Source organism: Phalaenopsis equestris, unplaced genomic scaffold, assembly GCF_001263595.1.
Source record: "Phalaenopsis equestris unplaced genomic scaffold, ASM126359v1 Scaffold000572, whole genome shotgun sequence".
Taxonomy (NCBI): domain Eukaryota; kingdom Viridiplantae; phylum Streptophyta; class Magnoliopsida; order Asparagales; family Orchidaceae; genus Phalaenopsis; species Phalaenopsis equestris.
In genome coordinates, this window is record NW_018165012.1 from 628,813 (window position 1) to 651,646 (window position 22,834).

The window sequence follows — 22,834 nt, forward strand, 5'->3', positions numbered from 1 at the left end:
ATCAATTATTAGACTTGAAGTTAGTTCCCCCAAAACACTTGGTGGTTCTTAACTAACAACATAATTTAAATATCCATCCTCAACAACTTCTACTCCTATAAGGATTTTGTAAACTTTCTAGAACATAATGGCAAAACCTTCCATTCAGTTAAGAAGCTGATTAGTAAAAACATTTTGATTTATAATTTGAACAGAACATCATATTGTGAAGCTTGTTTTCGATCTCAGACAATTTTTCCACCCATTGGACTTCAAAAAATGTTGAATTCAAATTATATGTGAATCAAACTAAGAAATTTATGGAAAAATGGGGCTAAATATTAGAAGAAGAATTAAAGAAAGGAAACACAAGTGAATATCTCTAGATTTTATTAATTGCGAGAAGTAAAAGGCTTCAAAATTTTAATGAATGTATTTAAACATTTTCTCTAATCTTTATTCATAGTTGTAAACCGTGATGCCCATTAAAAGAAAGTTACATTTTGGCACGTTTTGGGTAGCTTATTTGGTGCGGTGAGTAACTGTGTTTTAATAAGTTTTTCAAAAAATCGTATTTTCAAACTGCTGAAATCAACATGTTCACATGGTTTCTAACTAGATGTGATGACAATTTTCTAGTTGCGATTGATTTAAAAGAAATAAAAATATATAATAATAATTACAATTGTTTAATAAATAAATTATTCGTCAATAATTTATCAACAACTTATTAATAAATTATAAGAAACATAATTTAAAAAAATACAATTAAATTACATGACAAGAATGCATAAAATGTTTGCTATAAAATGAACTTAATTTATAAACCAACGTCTCCCTGTCCGCAAAATAGTTCGCGAGTAGCTCGCGGAAAAGGCTTAAAAAAAAAAAAAAAAAAAAAAAAAAAAAAAACCGTGGTTGATGTCTTTCCGGTCTTCTTTTCTCCAGTCAGAAGTCGCTCCATGCAATCTACTCTTCTATTATAGAGAGAGGGGAGGGGGGAAGGGAGGGAGCTGAGCTTCTACTCAGCTGAGGACCCTTAGCCTTGAAGAATTGAGGGAGGAGGGAGGAGTGAGGCGGGGGGAGCAATGCCACTGTGAGCGGATATGATTTAGATGTTGGATGTCGATGGAAGGTGATACAAAGGCGCCGGAGTTCAGCCGGCAGGGATCGACGCGATCAGGGCCTCCTCCATCATTTAGGGTTGCCGTCGGAAGATCCGGCGTGTAAAGCCGGGAAATCGGGTACCGTGTCATGGTTCGAGGGAGATGGGTTGTTAGGGGAGCTACGACGGCGTTCCTTCCTTCTGCATTGCATGGGTTTCTGGTAATCGTTGGCTTTCGAGCGATTTGGTGCGGCCTCTCAATCGGTTGCTAGGTAATCGACTTCTTGTTTGTGGGTTTGGTTTCTGCATTAAAATTTGAAATGGAAGTTAGATCTTGGAGTCTTTTTGTAGATCTAGAATGATATACGGTTCATGTGGTCGGATTCTGCTTGTAGATAGTTATGCTAGTTTCTTTCTTTGTCGGGATTTGTATTGATATCGAAGGGAACCTGTGTTTGTATCTTTCAGGGTTTGAGGGTTCTGTGTTTTGGAAAATTGAAGGAGGATTCATGCCTTCGTTGACTGATAGCCTTGGAGAGAGACATTTACGGTAGCGGCTAGAGAAGATGAACTCCAGTGTTCCTCTCGATTGTGCTTTTTTTGAACTCTCCCCAAGACGGACAAGGTGTTTTGGCGATTGAAAGTGAAATTTGGGTTCCTATATATCTCTTTAGTCGTTGCCATTTAGTGAGAATTTTGTTTTTTTTTAATTCCTTTTGTTGGCTATTCTTTTCAGGTGTGAGTTGTTCGTTTCAGAAGACGGCAAGACTGAGAAACTTGCATCCGGTTTCTTGAAACCATTTTTGACCCATCTGAAGGTCGCTGAAGAACAGGCTTGTCGTGACGTTCCCTTGATCAATCTAGAAGTTGGAAGAAGGAAAAATGCTGCCACTTGGTTCAATAAAGGAACCGTTGAGAGGTGTAATGATAAATTCAACATGTACCTCGTGTAGTTGAAACAACTAAATTGGTTACTTTTAAAGTACGTTTTATATTAGTTTAGCAGTGAAGAGTATGAATGATTCAATTTAGTTCATTTATAGGTTTGTTCGGTTTGTTAGTACACCAGAGGTGTTGGAGCTGGTCAATACACTCGATGCAGAAATGTCACAATTAGAGGGAGCTAGGAAGATGTATTCTCAGGTATGAACATATGCTATATTCTTGATTCAACTCTCGGTTAAGATTGATTTATTAAAATTGATTGTTTAAACACTTTCTGAAAGTGCCTTTTCTTTTCAGGGAGCAAGAGACCAGCTCTTCGGTATGTGTCATAAGTTCTAATTTATGTGCCTTGATATTGATACGTTCAGCTGAAAGAATTATACTTTACAAGTTTTTAGCTTGCCATATTGCATTCTGCTCAAGCTTTGCTATTAATCAAATCTTAAAATTCACCTTCCAAATGTTGCTTTGCTATTTATATATCCATATATTTAGATTAGTTTTTGCTGTTAGTAAAATCACGTAAAATCTACATGAAAATTAAATGATAACCCTTTGTTTGCATCTTTGAATAATGGCATTTTGTTAAATCGCGAGAAGACTGATACTGTTTTAATTAGTACATGCCAGAGCTACCTAAACATTCTTTTGCTTTGAACTGTTACTTCGTGGGAACAATTTGACTTAACAAAGCCATAAATTTATTCATAAATACATTCAATATTCATACCATTTGGATAACTTTTGTTTGAAGAAGTTTTCTATGCCTCAAACATGGAACTTTTACTTGAATCAGCCATGTATGTGTGGTTGGTTGGTTATAAGAAAAAATTCATGTACTATCTTATAAATATATAGTTGAAATCTTTTCAACTCTTTTCCCCCTCTTCAAAATATATTAGAATTTTGTCATCCTACATTTGCCATATCCTGCCACTTTACCTATTATTTATATGAATGATTTGCAAAAATAATTTGTGGAAGTTTTCTAGTAATTATAGCAATTACCACCATACACTTAATGTTTATAAAAGTTGTATGAATTTTAAAAGATGTAATAAGGTCATGGTTGGTTTAATCGAGAAAGATGTTTCAGTAAACCGTAAAAAATTCATAACAAGAAAATAGTTTCATAAAAAATTATTCATTGGATCATGACAAATGCAGATAAATTAAAATTTTAAAAAGTTCATTCATTATTTCAAATTTCAATGAATACAATCTGCTTCATTCCCTGATTCATTAACTAGTATTGTGAATTCTTATATATATCTTTTTCACTTCACCCTCAAGTTTGGCGCTAATATATCATCAACCTGTATCTCTAGAACCGCACCAATCTAATTCTTAAAACTATTATTTCTGATAAAATTGTGTCCATTATTTCTAGTGGATGCTATAGGTAGTGAATGACAAATATAGTTCAAAGATTCATGGTTTTTATCAGAATATGTTCAATAACAACGCTTAGATTTGTCAGGAAAATTATCAATTAAACAAGTCATTAGAATTTTTTTTTTCAAGCGCGAAAGAACTAACACAGCGCTCCCTAATCCCCGTTTATACACCTAGCTTTTATTCTATTGCTTCTCATTTCTTTGGCTTCTATTGCATGCAATTCCTTGCAGCTTGTTAAATCTCCGACTTGTAATTCTTGTGATTCTTTTACTTATGCTCTTTATTCCTTGCAATTTTTGCGGCTTTTCTGCTCGGGCTTTTTGTTGGCTTGTATTCAGCTTCTTTTATGATTATATTCTATAAATTCTAACTCATATTATTGTTTGCTACATTGGGAGTTTAAATAGAAGTTTCAAGGCACGCATAAAAATAATTCTATTGCATAAATGAAGTCTCTTTTTGGTGTGAAAATATTCTCTGTATTCAAATATTTTAATCATTGATTATGAAATTCAATTATTACTCAGGAGGTGTTTTTTTTATTCAAGCAAGAGACTTCCCTACCCGTTAGTTCTTTCATGTTCTCATTTCTCTCTCTCCCTCTCTTTCTCCACATTCCTTCTTTTGCTAGTGGATTGTGTAGTTTTTTTTTTTTCCAATACATTACATTCTGATTTCTTTTTTACACGGTTTCAATCATTGGTGTGATGCTTGTGATTTTTTAAATTTTGTTGTTGTTATTGTTATTTATATTAGAAAGCCAAGGTCACTTATTTGAATCAGATTTTTAATTTTTTTCTGTCAAAATTAGTGAATTGTTTTTTGAGATTAAAAGTTTGCTTTCCGCCAAAATTCATATGTTTTTTGTATAAATTTATTATTTTTAATTTCGCATCTTATGTTAGATTTGTGTTAGAAACCCCTTAAAATCCAAAACTTGAGAGAATATCTCACATAGTTTCTTAAATACTTAAACTGATAATGAATAAATGTCTAATAATTTTGTTACTAGTGATGCATGTAAATCTTGAAGCATTATGATTGATCCCTATCAAGTTTAGAAAGAAAGACAAATGGCTCTAGAATAACCCAATACACTTTAACATCGGACAATTCAAATCTCCTTCCACTTTCACCAAAGCATCTTGATTATCACCTCAGCTCAGGTTCATAAAGCATCTTGATGGATCACCTTAGCCCCCCACCCCTCCATTTTTTATTCATTTCTATATGCCATGGATGACCTAAATTCTGTGAAGTACTTGACTGATTTGTTGCCAGAACCGTTACCTGTTTTTACCTCCAAGCTAATTTGTTTTGGTAACAGAGAACTACCACGCATTACTTGCTGCGGATTCACCATTCAACTCACTCTTTTAATTACACATTGTCCAGGTGAAAGTGAAACAAAATCTGCTGCAGCTGTAGATGCGACTAAGTAAGTTTCTGGTCTCTCTTAGCTCATTAAATTAGTAACAGGGCTTATGCCTAGTTATAAATCTTTGTTTGGTTTATCTGGTTGATACACTTCAGGTGAACTTGTACCATCTGGAATGCTCGTGTAGCCTGATATTAATGCTTAAAATGAATTCCACTTACCTAATTTAGTTAGTTGGGATGCAATGCTTCTGGCTGGTGTTGATAAATAGAGATGTACAAATTTAAATCTAACAGCTTTTTCCAAACTAAAGGCCTGTACTGATATAATTGAAATTATTTTATATAATACCAGAGTGAATCTATCATTTTTACCTTATTCCACTAATTTGGCATTGGCTTTTCGCATGGATTAATCAATTCTATATGCTGACCCTTCATTAACATGCTATTTAAAGGTCAAACGGTAACATGTGACTTATTGATTCTCATTGATCAAAGGTTATTAACAATAACACAGTAACGGCAGTGACTTTCTTAGTTGTGTTCTTAAAATGCTAATAAAATTTCTTGTAAAAAATATTTGAATATAATAGAATAAACACATGATACATGTTTACATGATTTGGTAGAATGCACTTATGCTTCCACAAAATGATCAAATATTCCACTAAGCTTCAAGAGAGAAGTATTAGGTATTTTCAAGGATTTCCCTTGACATAAAGTTAGAGAGAAGGATAGGATATCACTTTATTTATGTTAATGATTGAGAAGAATTGCAACTGTTTAGTACAAAAATGAAGGCTAGATGTGGAGAAAAGATGTTGAGATACTTGGAGTTTAACATCAAATGTTGAGACACTTAATGTCTGCCATCAAGTGTTTCTTAGGGTGCGTTTGGAACAGCTTTTTCGCCTGAGTTCGAAACTGAACCGTGTTTTTTACTGTTTTAATAGTGTGTTTGGGCTACTGGTATTCCAAATTGCAGTGGGTTTTATTAAAAATGTAAACATATCGCTGAGCCCGCGTTGCTCGTTCAAAATTTTTAATTGCCACATTTACCCAGGCGAATTGTATTAGTAGATTTGTTGTCGAGAAAACACTGTAGCTTCTGAGCGTGTGTCAGAAACTTGATCCACCGACAGCGTGTCACAATTGTATTAGTCCTGATAATAGCACCATAAATCTTGATTTGCTCACTAGCAAATTAATTCAATTCTTAAAATATTTTTACACACTGTGTTTTCTCACGCAAGTATACGTATCGTTTCAGTAATATATGACTCTAAAAGAGTCCAAGATGCTGAACCCACATGGATCAAATGAAATCGAAAATAGGACAATGTTCTTGTCTACGGAATTCGTTCTTAGTTTGGAATTTTGAATTACTTTAGTTATGCTATCGATCCTGCCGTAATAATCTAAAATTATTTCTATAAAAATTCTAAGTATGCTATAAAAATTTGTTTTTACCAAGTGCTAAGAGTGCTATTCCTTGTGGTGATTATAATATAATGTAGATGTGGAGGAAATGCGAAATAAAGTAAAGCATGTGACAAATAGGAGCATAAATCTTGTTTACCCTCTTACGAGCATGTAAATAAGTTAGGATTAACTTAGTAATTGGTCTAAACTGTCGCCCTAGAAATGTCCAAGTTATCCACTAACTCATCTCCCTAACCTTTGCATATCCCTATAAAGTACTTTGATTCATACATTATAATTCAATGTGATTTCCTTAGTTGTTTATGTCATAACTCTTCCGAGTTTTTTATGGTTGAACAACATATTTTAACAAATTAATTTGACCATATTGATAAGTAAATTAAGTTCAAAAGGAAACCATCACAAATATAGATAAAAAACAATTTCACATTCAATCTAACAATCCTACATGTCTACTATAATATCACAAAGAAAAACAAGGGATTCTACTCAAAATTCATGGATAAAACATAACATGCATGCCTTGAATTAAAGAGCTTCAACATACAAGAGTATACAAACAAATAGCACAAAGAAACTTATCTCTCTACCTCAATCCTCTTGAGAATGCTTTACCCAATTATTTTACTCCTCTCCTGCAACTCTTTACACAATATTAAATACAAATCACAGTACTCACACCCTAAACTTGCATAGAACAAGCTTAAGAACTCTCACATTAATGGAGGAAAATCTCTCTCAATCCTCCCTCTCTAATCCAAGTGTTGCTCCAGAGTTCTTCCTCCTTTTCCTTGGGCGTCTCTCTCTATTTTCTCTTGTAATTGCTCTTTAATAACTCCCAAAAACAGTCTTGATTCGCCCAAAAACCGTTTCAAAGTGATGACTGAAAATGCTCAAAACCGTGCAAAAATCGGTACTGGCGCCCAGGCGTCGCGATATCTGGCGCCATAGCCTTGGCCTTCAAAATTGGGGCCTTGGCGCTCAGTGTTGGCGCCTAAGCGCCAACCTCTCGGGTTGCTCTTTGGTGTTTGGCGCATAGGCGCCGCTCTGATCTAGCGCCATAGCCTTGCCTTTAATGGACTGGCGTCTAGGCGCTCTGCTTTTGGCGCCATGACCTTGGCTTTGGTGGACTAGGCACTATGGTTCTGGCGCCATGACCTTGTCTTAACAAAATCTACTTTTTCTCCGAATCTTTTCCTTTTCGCTCTATTTTCCTTTCACTTCATTTCAGTACTAATACCTGTTAAACCTACAAGAAAAAAATAAAAAAAATATTTTTCTTTAAAGTGCAATTTAATTCAAAAAGATGTGCAAAATATAAAGAATTTAATGCAATTTTTTCACATATCAAACCACCCCCAACATCTACACACACCACCACCATCACCATCACACCATAACCTCCACTAAAACCCATTAATCACAACAAAATGAGAAAGTGAGCAACATCACCACACCATTTCTACCACACCACAACCGTCACATAAACACCACAACAACCCATAAATGACTACATAATGTGAAAGGGAGCACCACCACCATCACAACACCACCACCGCCACTACCATCACACGATAACCACCACACCATAACCACCACAGCAACTCTTAAACCACAACATATGAGAGAGCAACACCACCACACAATTTCCACCACACCACTACTATGCATACAAAAAAAAACACGCGATCAGTTACCAGACACCCCATTGGTTTTAAAAAGGTGATCATCTTCCTCCATCAGATCACAAATCACATTAGACAAGTTAACCTCAAACTCAAGTAACATTCACTAACTGAATTGAGCAAAGGCAACGAGAACTCAAAATCGCCGTGGGAAAAGAGAACCCAAAAATCCATTTTTGCAGACAAAGATCAAAAAGTGCTAAGAGACTAGAAGTCATAAAAGAATAAGGATATTCCAAATCCTTCTATTATAACCGCAAACCCCATACACCAAGGAGAGCACATACCGATTTCTCCAAAATTCACAAAAAAAAAAAATTGACTTCCACAAATTCACAAGAAAAACAAACTCCGTTCTTCCAACAACAATTTAGAAATAGTAAAGAGACAAAAAAAACCAAGTTGCTTACAGACACGGAGAAAACGAAACAGGGAACTTCCGAATCCATCTATTCCAACAACGAACTGCAGAGAGCAAAGAAACCACAAACCAGAGAAGAACAATAAATCACAAATCGAGAAGAGCAAAAGGGCTGCATACCAGGAACTACGGCAACAAAACGACCACATACCACATACCACATACCACATACCACAAACCACAAACCGCGACAACAAATCAAAAATAAACATTGATGAAAGTTGAAGGGAGGAACCAGAGATAGTAGGAGAGTGGAGGAGAAGTGAACATCGACAATCCCTCACCGGAGAATGAAGAAAGGAAAGGGAAGAAAATAAACTCCAGACAACTTCATCACTCGAAGGAATAGGCAGAGAGGGGCAGCCGGGTAATCGCGAACCAAGTGAAACGCCGAATGCTGGGGCCTCGTAGGTCATGGAGATTACGCCGCATTTTTAATTAAACAGATGTGTCGTTCTTTCAAAATGCCAAAACACGCCGCAACGAATGAGCTGCGCCAAACGGAGTCTTAGCATCTAATTTACCCCAGATGGTCCTCTAGAGGTGGCTCAGAAATTTGACATCCCGTTCAGAAGAGATGGTCCTAGGAATGTCGTAAAGTCTTCATGATCTCTCAGAAGTACAAGTCAGCAATGTCAGATGCGTCTGGTGTACTGTGGTAGGTCACGAAATGCGCCATCTTTGAAAAATGGTCTACTGCCACCATTACTAAATCCTTGTTCTGTTGTGTGCGGGGAAGTCCTACCACAAAGTCCATGCTAACGTCGTGCCTCAGTTACCATAAAGGAGTGTACAATCCCGTATGTTGCCTGCAGTTTTTGGCGATATTGCAATTCCTACACTGTCGGATGTGTCGCTCTAAATCTCTCGTCAATCGGGAAGTGCTCTCTCATGAGTATGAGAGCCTTATCCCTGCCGAAATGGCCAGCCAATCTTCCACCGTGGTTCTTCTGAATGATGACCACCCTCATCGAGCATTAGGGAATGCATAATTTATTTTGTTAGAATAAGTAGCCATTTGTTCGGTAGTAGTGCCTGACAGGCTTCTCCCGACATTGCTCCCAAATTTCTTGGAAGTCCTTTGTCTCGTATAAATATTTAATAATCTCAAAACCCACAACGCGAGTCGTCAATAGACGTGATTAGCAGGTGAAGATAGCTTGTGCGTCTGCGATGCGGTTCTGGCTTCCAGCGTTGTGCTTGAGCACAAATTGGAATGAAGCTAAGAATTCCATCCATGCGACGTGTCTCCCTTTTAGTTTGCTTTAATTGCTTAAAAAATTTAAAGCTTTGTGTTTCGTGAATAAGGTGAACTTGTTCGTCAGTAGATAATGACTCCAATGCTCTAGAGCTCTGACAATGACATAAAACCTCTTGGCGTAGGTTGAATATTTTCGCCGTGCATCATTCATTTTTTTGCTAGAAAAAAAACGATGGGGTGACATCCTTCATTGAGTACAACCCCAATCACCCTCGATCTCGAACCACGTTGAAATCTAGTTAGGCTAGAATTTGTGCTTGAGTCACCGTCTACTTTAGCATGTTGAAGCTGGTCTGAGTTGTGGTTGCCCAAATGAATTCTTTTCTTTTCAACAGTTCTGTGAGGGGGGTGGTGATAGGGTTGAAGTTTCTGATGAATCTTCGGTAGAAGGAGACTGGCCCTAGAAATTGTCGTATCTGGATGTCTGTGCTAAATATGATTGAGGCGCGATCTAGCTCACAATTGTCTTGATCTTTGTTGGGTCCATCTGGATGTCTGCGCTAAATATGATGAAGAGACATTTCTTCGGGCGAACATATAGTTTTTTGGCTTGTAAAACCCCTAAAACCGCCAGAAGCTTTTGCAAGAGTTCTCGTTGGATTTACCATATAACAGAATATTGTTGAAGTAGATCATCACAAATTTCTCAATGTGGCCCAGGAGCACTTGATTTATCAATCGCATGAAAGTGTTGGGTGTGTTGGACAGGTCGAGAGGTATAATTGTCTATGTGTAGAGATCATCTCATGTTTTGAAGGTTGTTTTTTTCACTTGTCTTCTCTGATGATATCCACTGCGCAAGTCGATTTTAAAGAAGACAGTGACTCCGTGTAATTGATCTCAGAGATCATCTAAGTATGTTATGAGAAATCGATATTTGATGGTAATTTTATTAATAGCTCGGCTGACAATGCACACCCGCCATGAACCGTCCTTCTTGAACACAGACTAGGGCTCTCTCAGACTAATCATCTCGTAACGAGATCCCACACCTGATGCTGCAGCTCCTCGTACCACAGGTCGCAGTATGTAAACGGGTTGATTTGGTAACACCAATCCTGCTATGAGGTCTATGGCGTGTTGGATGTCATTTAGTCGTGGTAATCCTTCTGGAAGGCTATCAGTCATTACGTTCCGAAAGTCGTGTAGTAACGGTTGTAGACGTGCGGGTATCTCACTCTCCTCGTCGGTATCTTCTAGGAGGACTAATGCAAGTGCTATCGACACATCTCAAGCTAATTACAGGAAGGCGGCCCGTGAGACTAGCGCCATCCTCTGTGTCGATCATGCTTCTCGCATCCTTGACAGATAACAACAGAATGCGCTCCTCTTTCTTCTTAAACGTGTAGGTGTTCTTAAAGCCGCTGTGTTGAGTTTTACAGTCGAACTGCCACAACCTCCCTTGTAGAATGTGACGTGCGTCCATCAGAACCACATCACACCAAAGTTGCTCCTGTAGTTGATCGTTGATTAAGAAATTGACTAAGCACTGCTGTTCTGTGTGTATCTCATTCTCCTTTTTCAGTCGGGTGAGAGAATAGGATCGCAAATGTTTTTTGTGGCTAATCTCAACTTCACCGTTAGCGTGGACATGACGTTTTTAAAACTTCTACTGTCGATGATCGAGCTGTAGACTTTGCCTCATACAATACACGTGGTGCAGAGATGCTGTGCCTCATCCATGCTGGGTCCCTTTCTTATTTAGACTACAGGACCCTCCGTATAATCAACATTTTGTTTTCTTCTTTAGGATGTTGAAGTGCTTCTTCTAAACTATCCTCTGTCTTGGCTTCCCCAACTTCCTAGACGATGCCATCTTCAGTGAATGAGACATCCTGGCTTGTGGAACAGTTGGCAGCGATGTGGCTATAACAAACACTTCCGGGCAAGAACTGTCTCGGATGATCTATCCTTTTCTTGTTTTGTCCGCTCAGGGTGATCTTCTTGCTTCATGGTATTGTCTTGTCAGCACCGAATGTGGTCTTATCGACAGGCTTGCTATAGGTGATGGCTTGAATGTTGACTACTATAAGAAAGAAGATTGTGACTGGCTTACTTCTGCTGGCTTTCTACCTTTAATGCCAGGGTCTGGACATCGCCTAAAGTCCAATAGGGCTGTAATTGAACAACCTTGCTAATGACGAGTTTTAAGCCCCAAGATACTTGGGGATTGTGTGGTCTTTTTGCTCGACTAACTCACACTTCATCTGTAATTGATCTTTGTCGTGAACTCCTCGACTGAAAGGTCTCGCAACTCTAGGTTGTGGATCTTGAGGAACATATCACGATGATAATGGGGTGGCAGGTACATCTGCATAGCTTTCTTCATTTTCGCACACTGGGTGATCTTATTGCTTCTGTCTCTTTTGCGCTATCGCTGCAGATTTTTCCACCATAACGAGGTACTTTTCTTCAATTTGATAGCGAATAGTATAACTTGTTTATCCCCGGGTACCTCCTTATATTTAATGATGCATTCTACCGCTTGCAACCACAGACTGGCGCCTAGGCGCCATAACTAACATGGGCGGTTTCTGCAACAGTTATGCACGAATTTGGGGATTATGAACAGGAAGAAACAGTTCGATCATCGAAAAGGATCATTTGTGAAGTCAATGAAAAAGTCCAAGTGTGCAGGAAAGTAGAATTTAAAAAGGATCATTTGTGAAGTCAATGAAAAAGTCCAAGTGTGCAGGAAAGTACAATTTAAAATTAGATTTTGTATTTTTCTGCATTTTCTTGGAGAGAATTGAGAGGAAATTGTAAAGAATTGTTGTAAGCAGTGTAGGAAACACTTGGAGATCATTTAGGGAGGAGTTTTCACTTCTTTTCTATTGGAAAAATATAAGTGTTTTATTCTATATGGTCTTATATTAATTGTAAACTTGTGTGTGAATTTTCTTTATCATAAGATAATGAATTGTGTTTTTTTCATGCATTGTGAGTAGATCATTTTTACCTTTCTTATGTGATGAGATAGTAATATGTGTAGGATAGGTGGATACATTTAGAATAAGTTTTTATTCATTATTGTGATGGTTTTTACTTCATGCTTCATTACTTATTAATTTGGCCAATTGATATGTTAAAACCTGTTATAAATCCATAATGATCCAAGAGGCTATGACTTTAACAACTAGTAGAAACCACATTGCACTATTGGGTAAAGGAAAAATAGTTCATAAGACAGTGCAAATAGATAGATGTTGACCTCATTTTTAGTGAGGTCTTAGTCTCCTTCTCTTAGAACCTAGGATTTAGCTTTAGGAGTTCTTATTGACCATCCTAGCGGACTAGCAATGGAGCCCACCTCCCGTAGAACTTCAAGCCAATTCTTGACTCATTTTAACTTCAAGCCACCTCTTGACTCATTTTGGTGAAGAACTCGCATGAGTGGTTCCAAGCACTCAACTTATAGTTGCAAGGGCTAAGGACCAACATGTAGAGGGCCCGAAAATAAGTTCCTATAGGATCAAACAACCTTAGGTGAATCCTTTGTGACTCGATTACTTGTGAACGCCGCAATTCATGCACTCACTGCACCACACACGACTTTGACCTGAATCGACTCGTCCGTCGGTGAACTCGTCTGGATGACCCCGGATGACAAAATGGACCGCGCCGACGCGTCCGGGACGTCGACTTTAGCTAGGAAGGACACCCGCATTGTCGTGGTTTCGCACGCGAGTGATTAGCACGGATATCGATGCATATTATTATTATTATTATTATTATTATTATTATTATTATTATTTTTAATTAGCGGGGCGCGGGCCCGGGCTCAACCTAAGTCCAAATTGGGTTTGATTCAGGCTGGACAGTAATACCTAAATGGAAGTCTTTTAATTCCCCGCCAAGGTAAAGGTAACGACTCTTTTAATTAATTCGGCTCGCCCGCTCTCCCTCGCTCCAATTCTAAAAGGATCATCTTCTTCTTCCGGGATCTTCCTCCTTGGCCTCTCCCGAGCTCCTGCTCATCTGCTCGATCGCGCTCTCCCTCTGCGCTCGACACCTCCTCTCTCTCGCTCGCCCTCCTCTCGCCCGGCCCTCACTCTCGCTCACCCTCGTCGGCTTCCTGCTCGCTCCGCGACACCTCTCCCTATTCCGATCCCGCTCGCCTCCTCACCTCGGCACAGCGAACCCCCGCTCGCCTCTTATTCTCTTCGATCGAACACCTCTTCTTCTCTTCGATCGAACACCTCCTTCACCCCGTCAAAACGCCGAACAGCCATTCGGCTCTTCCCTCACGCACCGAAATATCATCCTTCAGTTAGATTCCGTCTCTGTTCCGAAAGCCTTCGTCTGATCTCCCTCGCCCGCCTCTGCCGCTCATACCACTCACCGTACTCGCCTGCTCACCTGCTCCCTGCTCCTCTGCTCCTCTGCTCGACCGAAGAAACGTCTCTCCCGCTCGCGATCGAAGCTCCTCTCCCGCTCGATCCCGTCTCCCACATCTTCCCCACAAAGGACAGCTCTCTGTTCGATCTCGTCAAACGCACCGAAGCCGCACATCGTCCCCCACTCGACTCTCACTTCTCTCGCTCCTCTTGCGCCTTACACGCCTCCTTTGCGAACAGAAATCCCAGCCTTCCCCATCGCCTCCACCGAAACCCTTAATCGACCCTGCCTTTCCCTCTCGATCCCGATTCGCCTTAAACCATTGCTGTCCCAATTGAATTTTCTACGATCGACATTAGCAAGGAGGCAGTGACGAGATTGCAACGAACACAGAGCCGAACTTTTTTTACTTCTCTTCGCTCAGCCTCTATTCCTAGTGGAAGGTATGGTTGCATATGTACTTTTGTTTCGATTACGTCTTGAACTGACTCAGATGACAAAGGCATGATATTGTTGCAATCTGCATTTTTTTATTGAGTAATTCAAGTTTGCCACTGCTTGCTTCTATATTCCTTGGAGATTAAAGAAATTTGTGACATTTTATTGGCTCATGCATAAATTGATAATGATCATTGTAACCTGTATTTCAGCATCATTTTGACAGGTGGATTATGTTGGTTTATACTAGCATTGATGATTTGTCTTCTTGGAATTTGCAACTACTTATATTTGAATGCAAAAGATGATCATCTTTGGGCTGAATAACTTTGATAAATTTCATTTTTTTTAGTAAATTGTATTGAATGTCATTAGTCCTTTGCATCTTTAATGACACATATTCTTTAGACAGTGATTTTTCATTATAAATTTTGTCTCTTGAGAATTTATAACATTGTGTGTGATTACTTTATAAAATACATTGAATTTTAAAGTTGGGCAGTTCATCCTTTGGTTTTGGCATGACATGTCTATTTCTACAATGCTACAACAATCTATGTCATTGATTGTTTCTATTTAGTGTTTTGTTCTCAAACACCTGCAAAAAGACAATTTTTGTTGAGAGTTTTGCCTACTGTTTTTGGGGTTGAGTTTAACAACTTCATTTACTATTTTGAGACTGGATTTGGAGAGCTTTATCTACCGTTTTGGGTTTTACTTAATTATCATTTAAACTTTTCTTTTTAGGTTGATCCATTCGTTATTTTCCTCCTTAACTTTACTAGTTTTGGAAGTGGGTCAACCTTATCTTTTCGTGTGTTTTTTTTTTTGTTATTTTTGTTACACACTTAAGTCATAAATATGGGGATTGATGATTTAATTAATTGGAAGATATAGAAAACCTCAAATCACCTTAAGCATAAGTTAAAGAGTAGGTTTCCTAGAGTTTTAGGAGCACACACCTTAGGTGCGAACCCATTCACCTAGTCCTCAGTGTAGGCTTCCTAGATTTTAGGAGCACACCCTAGGTGAGAGTCCATCCACCTAATCCTCAGCATAGTCTTCCTAGATTTTAGGAGCACACCTTAGGTGAGAATCCATTCACCTAACTCAGCATAGACTTCCTAGATTTTAGGAGCACACCCTAGGTGAGAGTCCATCCACCTAATTCTCAGCACAGACTTCCTAGATTTCAGGAACATACATTAGGTAAGAGTCTATTCACCTAATCTTCGAATGCACAATGAAACTAGACACTTGACCCTAATTCACAAACTGACTAAAACACTAGACATGATGCACCGAGACGTGACCCATGCTTCCTTAATTAAATCAACAGTGAAATTTCCTCAATGACTTAACCTACAATAAAACCCAGTGCACCGGGATTTGGGCTTGAATATTACACTCAAATTCTCTTAACAATTGGGGAAATTTCTTAACGCCACATATGGATCATCGGACTAGGATAAATCTAGGGTCTAGGTGGCGAGGGCGATGACGACAGATGACGGATGACGACATTGCTTATGTGTGCTTAAATAAGGAATACGAAGTGAGATTATTAGAATATTATCTCCTACCTCAAGGATCTTCAATAACGGAGATGGAAGGATCCATGATATTATTCGCCTATTCTTGGTGGGATCCTTGCCCCCGACACTCTTAGGTTGTCAGTAGTTCTAGCACAATTAGAGTGACTAGCTTGTGGACTATACAATTTTACAAAAATATTTACAAAAATAAAATAAAAATTTCTTTTGCATGATTAAAAGAACTCTGAATAAAAAAGACTTAAATAATAACTTTTGCATGAAAATCTTTCTACGAAAATTTATAAAGGTCCACGGCTAGTCACTTGGATTGATGTTAAGAATTGTCTTCTGTAGATTGTCGGGCCGGTAACTCCTGTTCAAGGTCGGGAAGCATATAACCCAGCTCTGAGCCCCCTACTTTTACCAATGTCTTATACCTAGTCCTGAGCTGTCATATGTGGTTACAGGTTTCTTTTGCTCGTGATTTATACTAGTTTTTTTATGACTTTCATGCTGAGTTTTCTTGCCTTATTTATTTTTCTTGCAAGTATGTTTAAATATGCTACAAATCATACTATGCTCGCAACATTAATAACGCAACAGTAGCAGTTGCCCAGGTATGCTTTTACAGTTTATTTATAGCATTTTACTTTATTGCATTTTACCTTTCAAGTATCTTTTATTTACCCGCAATTTGATTATTCTGCATGCAAAACCAGTTCTAAAACCAAAATCGAAATAAAACAAAACCAAAACATTGACACCAAAACTGTGAAGCGTAAACTACTAATCTCAAGCACTTAAACCATGAAGCCGTCGCGATGACAGGAGCTTGGAACCAACTTTGTGGGCAGCACGACGAGGAATTCAAACCGAGCAGCAAGAGGATCTTCTTCAGCATTATCCCTTCCTAGTATAATAACAACTCATAGGACTTCGAGGTAGCTCGTCTAACGCGATGTAAATCCTCACACTCTCTTTTTAGGCTCCTGTACAACCATGTTGTGCAGCGTAAGTCCTAATCCGCCTTAGGTTCCGAGGTTGTCGTGTGACACGGCGTAAACCCTCTTATCTCTGTGGGCTATTTTTATAATCAGACATTATGCAAGTTTAAGTCCCAAATAATAAAACTGGCAGGATCAAACACTTAATTAACATTGTCTCCAAAATGTAGCCACATCTTATGATAGTTTGGGAAGTCATTGAGGTTCCTCCTCAAGATCTGTGACGCCCCCTACCCTTTACCCTTTACTTCCATTGAACTCTTGAAAGAATTGTTTTTACTTGAGCCACTCCCACTTGTTTTTCCACATCCTACCGTGAAAACTTGAACTTTGCATTCTTGAAGACTAGAACCACTGATCATTATCGAGAGTTTTCTCAAGTGACTCCCGTCATTTGGGATGTAATTAAATATAGGGGCTTGCCTCTATATGGAACTTGGAACCCAGGTAAAATAAACCCTATTTAATCTTTGTATTAGATAGGGGAAATATAAAAGGTTCGCAGACTAAACGGATGTCACAAATCTCTTAGTTTGCTGGATTGGGTCTATCGCCGAGGTCTACACTTATCTTTCGGGAGGGTGTAGTATTCGCGGTATCAGACACGATTATGCAAACTATTGGACGAATGAGATCCATTTGGTCTCATTTTTCAAAAATTAAAACATACTATTTCAAAACCTAAACTATATACCTCTTATACTTAAATTAAATTACAAAAATTATTTTCATATACCATATTTTCAAATCAATCAAAAAAGTTGACCGACAATAGGGAGATAGGTTTTGATAGGGGTAACTTGGAATTTTCTATGGTGACAGACATAAATACTTACCTAGTTAAGCCAAACTTCTTTATACAATCAAAAGAGGGTAAAGAAGAAGAATGCTTCTATTTGTCACTAATTACAATCTATATTCTAAGTGTTCCATTCTTATGCAAATTATTTACTTCATTGCAAGGGGAGATTATTTTACATAACTTGACCTTTCTCAACTTATTTAAGTTTAGTAAAATTAACTTTAGAGTAAATCTATAGGTTTAGTGACAATTTGGAAGAATTTACAAGCATAATTTAAATCGACTTTACTTCCATGCTAAGACTCGTTATAGTAGGCTAGACCTTTTCTTAAGTTTTTAAGATAACAACATTTCCTGTGGGATTGATACTCTAGACTTAAAATCTGATACTATTTGAACGATATATACGCTTGCGTAAAATATCTAGTGTGTAGTGCTAAATTATGGAAAAAACTTAAGTTATAAAATTTATAATACATATTTTTGATTTACAATATTTCATCCAAAAACACTAGGTATCCGGTATGATCGGTCACTAGACAAGGTAAGTAAGAAAATAGGCAAGGATTATAGGAGAGTAGAAAGGCAAAGACAGGAATGTGAAATGCAGCCCGAGTAAGAAGGTAAGGATTTGAAAGGGAAGAAATTAGAACAAGAGATGACAAGAGGTAGAAACTTCCACTTCAACTGGTTCTCATCGGTCCGGTCCAGCAGGATGGCTGATTGGTCATTTGCTCGTGTCGGTCCGAACCTCAGATTCCTGTGGCACAATTACTCATTTTCTTCTTTTCCTTGCTAACAATAACGACTGCCCCCAACTAATCCCTCCTTTTAGGGTAAACCTTGGTGCGATAGAGGCAGAATACTCAAACAAACTAAATTCTCACCAAAACTTAATCGTCTCAATATTCGTAATGCATTTCATTTCATAATTTATTCACTTTCATATACTTGGAAGCGTCAGAAATTCATATCACCAAAATATATATATATATATATATATATATATATATATATTTATTGGTGATATAATATATATACCTGCTAAATCTAATATAATAGTATGCACTCAAAAGTGTATACAAATGCCTAAATTTGTATAATGCAAAAGTTTTACATTTTATATCTGGCTACTTGCCCTCATATTTTTTATCCTTTTCAAAAAGTCAACAACATAGAGTGGGTTACAAAAAGCTTAGCGAAATAATCAAAACTAAATAAAATAATTTATAGATGAAAAAAAAAGAAAGTATGATTATATGTAGCTCATGTACTTGTGTTCAACACGTCACAATATGTTATATAATCGTATAAAACATGTAAAAGAAAAGACATATAATATAGAAAATCATGACAACTATATAAAACATGTGTAATCATAGCCATATTTATGAGTCATCAATCTAATCATAGGAATAACATTTATAATTTATAAGCCCCAATTATTCTCATACCATGTCATTTAGTCGTCACCTAGTTTGAAGACTTTATTAATTCTTGATAAAGGTTGGACCCCTTTCAACATAATAATTATCAATAACACCCTGATACTAACAATTCCCCATTTTTTGTTCCCGTCTAATATCAACGGTTCCCAGAATTTCATCTCCGTTTGATACCAACGGTTCCCGAAGTTTCAACCTCGTCTGAATACCAGGAGTTGAGAATCCCATTGTTTCTTATCATCCGTACTTGCGAGCGAGATGATCTGTTTGAGTGAAAGAGATGAGTGAGGGCTCCATTTGAATGTAAGTAACGGGTTATGGCCTCCACCGGAGGAAGGGATGCAGCTAGGGACTGAAAATTTGAACAAAAGAGGCCAGAGATCACTCAGTTTTGGTTGCTTTCGTATTACCCTTCTCTTGAGTACAAGAGAGGCCATCGAGATTCACAGAAGCAATGTGAAGAGGGAGTGTGTGATCACAAACTAAATGTTGAAACGACAACACGCGTAGGAGGGCTTGTGGGCCGTTTGAATTGATTCCGATGACTGCAGGGAGGTTTCCATCTGCTGGACGACTGTTGGAGGGGCTCCAACGGCTGATGGAGAGCTATGATTTATTTTTTTGCTTGATACGATGAAAAAATTATATTCTTTTCTTTATTAATCATTAAATTACAACCTTTCTCCTTATATAATAAGTAAAGGCTAGGACAAACCTAATTCCTACCATTGCAACTTACCAAAGATGCAACAACTAATAAAAGGAAAGAAATACAACATAAGAAGAAAGAAATTAACGAGAATAAATCTAAAATAATAAACTCAGAATTCCATAGTTTGTAGTTTTAAATCTTAACATAACTCATGTCATGGATGGAATAGTTGCTTTTGTGCCCGGTTCGAAGAGTATATTCTGCTTTAGCCTTTGATGTCGTACAAACATTTTGAAGACAAAACTAGTAGTCCTCTCGTTGCATTGTGTTGAAGATTTGGTCAGCTGTTCAAGGGTTCAATGCTTGTTGTTTCTTTTGAGCGTTTGTAGTAAAGGTGGTTGGCAAAGGAAACCAGTTTTGGGAAGGCATGAGAAAGTTATTTTGGTGACATTGTCATTTACAATTTTAGATTGGAATAATTATTTATATTTTGGAAGAATTAAGTTGAAAGAAAATTTCTAAGATACTTAGACTGGCATTTGTATGTAAAGATTCCGCAAACTATTTTTGTAAAAGCAAACTTTTGAAATGAATTAGTAGAGATGACAGTGATGATTGAAGTTAAGTTGGAAAATTCAATTGTATACAAGAGCATGTTCTGTACAGAGCTTCCATTTTCTTCAGAAAAATTTGAATTCATATTTATTCCATCCATTCAATATTTTTTTATTTTCTCTCATTGCCTTATGATTTGACTGTTAGTTTCGGTTATCATCTTAATTATTATTGCATCATGATGTGAGCTTTAAAGATTCAACTTTCAAAATTAACATCAATATGTGGGAAATCTTATCAACTAGTAATACTTTAACGTTAAGCAATTACTAGGCTTTTTCTCTAGTTCTAGTATTTTTATTTTAAGCCGTGATAAAGGCAATTGAACTGCATCATCTAGCGCTATTATTGTTGAGCTAAAATTTGCTGTTTATGCTGTGCAGGAAAGAGCTTCTGAGAGCAATTGATGGACGGCTTCTTACTGTAAAGCAGGACTTGGCTACTGCTTGTGCTAGGGCATCAGCTGCTGGTTTCAATTTAGAATCTGTATCTGAGCTTCTTCTTTTTGCGGATCAGTTTGGTGCAATTCGCTTGAGGTTCGCGCTAACTCAATGTTTTTATTACCATTTAGAATTTGACATTATGAGTATCAAATGGACAGTCTAAACTATCGATTGTCTTAATATCATAAAACTAATTATATATTCAATTTCATGAGATCTAAAAATTACTTGATCTTCAATTGAATGCAATAAAATTTTCCGAATGGATGGCTCAAGCTGCACACTAATTTTTATTTGAATGTGTAGAAACTTTCAAATGGCTTGAAATTAAATTATGGGTTTACAGTATTTAGAGATATTCAGTGGATTTAATTGCATTGGAGATCATAGGCATAATTATGGTTTCTCATGTGGGCTCTTATTTGTCTTTTTATCATTCTTGTATTTTTTGCCTTGGATAATGATTGGCTAACCGATTATAAGAATTGATGAAACTCTATCATTAACTTATTTTGATGTCATAGATCACACAATCATTTGGTCATTTCTTCCTAAGAGGTGAAAAGCCCTCTTATATGTTGATAGATTGATAGGGAGGGAGGGAGGGAGAGTGTCTGATTTTCTTGTGAGTTTTGCTACCTATGAGGGGACGAAATACAAAAAATTGACTAATAGTTGTTAATTAGATTTTTCATGTACCAATTACATCTTTACTCTTTCTGCGTGTTGTGAAATATATGAAATTTAAACCGATCGACGATGAAGCGAAAAAAAAAATAGAACGAGAAAATTCACACCAGAAAAACAGTAACACAGCGAAATACACAGATTTACGTGGTTTGGCAAATTGCCTACGTCCACAGAGTTGCATAGGATATTACTACTTGAGGAATTTACACCAGTCGATCACCTCGACTTACAAGAAGAATCTCTCACTCTCACTTCGTTGCTCTCTTTTCTTCTCTCTCTACACCGAGATACACCGAAGAAGACAAACTTACAAGAGAAATAAACTCAATTTCTCTTCTGCCACAAGCTACCAAGAAGAAGTCAAGGGAGAACAATCTTCTTCTTCTTTCTTCCTTCTTCCTCTTCCTCTACCGTAAGGAACTACTCCTCCTTGCAATTCTCTTCCACTGTCCCGAGAAAGCCCGAATAACTCTTCCTCTATCCCGAGAAAGCCCGAAGAAAAACTCAAAATGTGACTTAGAAACTAAAGGAACTGTCCGAAGTTTTTTATCACGAACAGGAGGAAGCGAAGAGATGCTTCACTTTATAAAAGAGGAAGGCGAGAGTGGTTATTTGTGAAGAGGTGTGACTCTCCAAAGTAAAGTAATCACCTAAGCATAGTGGACTGGGCTCCACCGTTTCTAGCAATTCTTTTACTTGGAGACCGGTACAAAGGCTGCAACATCTCCTCCCTCAAACTGATATCCTCCACTGGCGGTGTCGCATTTTTCTTCAACATGTATCCTCTACCTTGAATCCTCCAACTTGAATCCTCCACTTCTGCAACTCAAAGTCCTGTCTTCACTCCAGAAGACCAACAGAAGCTGTGTACAACTTCAGTTTCTCAAGAGTAACATCCATAGTTAACATTCCTTAGTTAACATATCAGCAGACTCCACATAGCTTTGCACCTCCAAGCTATTTCCTGGGTCACTCTTGTCTCTTTTTACAACCCCCACTGCATGGGCAACATCCTGCCTCTGCTGAAATTCTTTTTCAACAAGTTTAGCCTTGTAACTCTTACTAACATCACGCTCATTCTTCACCTGATACACCCACTTGTTGTGCAATGTCTTCTTCCCTGGTGGAAGTTCTATCAGCTCTCACTTGAACTTTCATCTTGCAAGATTTCTTCATAGCTCTGTGGTTCTTCAACATCTATCTATGGAACAGTAGAAATGGGTGCCCCAGACTCATTTTCCTCTTCACTTCCATC

General features: G+C 37.7%; 1 protein-coding gene across 1 annotated transcript in view; it reads left to right on the forward strand.

Moving 5' to 3' along the window:
- The first annotated feature begins 1,162 nt into the window (after positions 1-1,162).
- LOC110029412 overlaps positions 1,163-22,834 on the forward strand; it is a 34,209-nt gene continuing 12,537 nt past the window's right edge. The window contains exons 1-7 of the mRNA XM_020731692.1: positions 1,163-1,356; positions 1,553-1,709; positions 1,821-2,003; positions 2,128-2,227; positions 2,327-2,348; positions 4,823-4,865; positions 20,830-20,982. Of these exons, the coding sequence (XP_020587351.1) occupies positions 1,651-1,709; positions 1,821-2,003; positions 2,128-2,227; positions 2,327-2,348; positions 4,823-4,865; positions 20,830-20,982 (560 nt within the window). The 5' untranslated portion in view covers positions 1,163-1,356; positions 1,553-1,650. The remainder of the gene's footprint in view (positions 1,357-1,552; positions 1,710-1,820; positions 2,004-2,127; positions 2,228-2,326; positions 2,349-4,822; positions 4,866-20,829; positions 20,983-22,834) is intronic.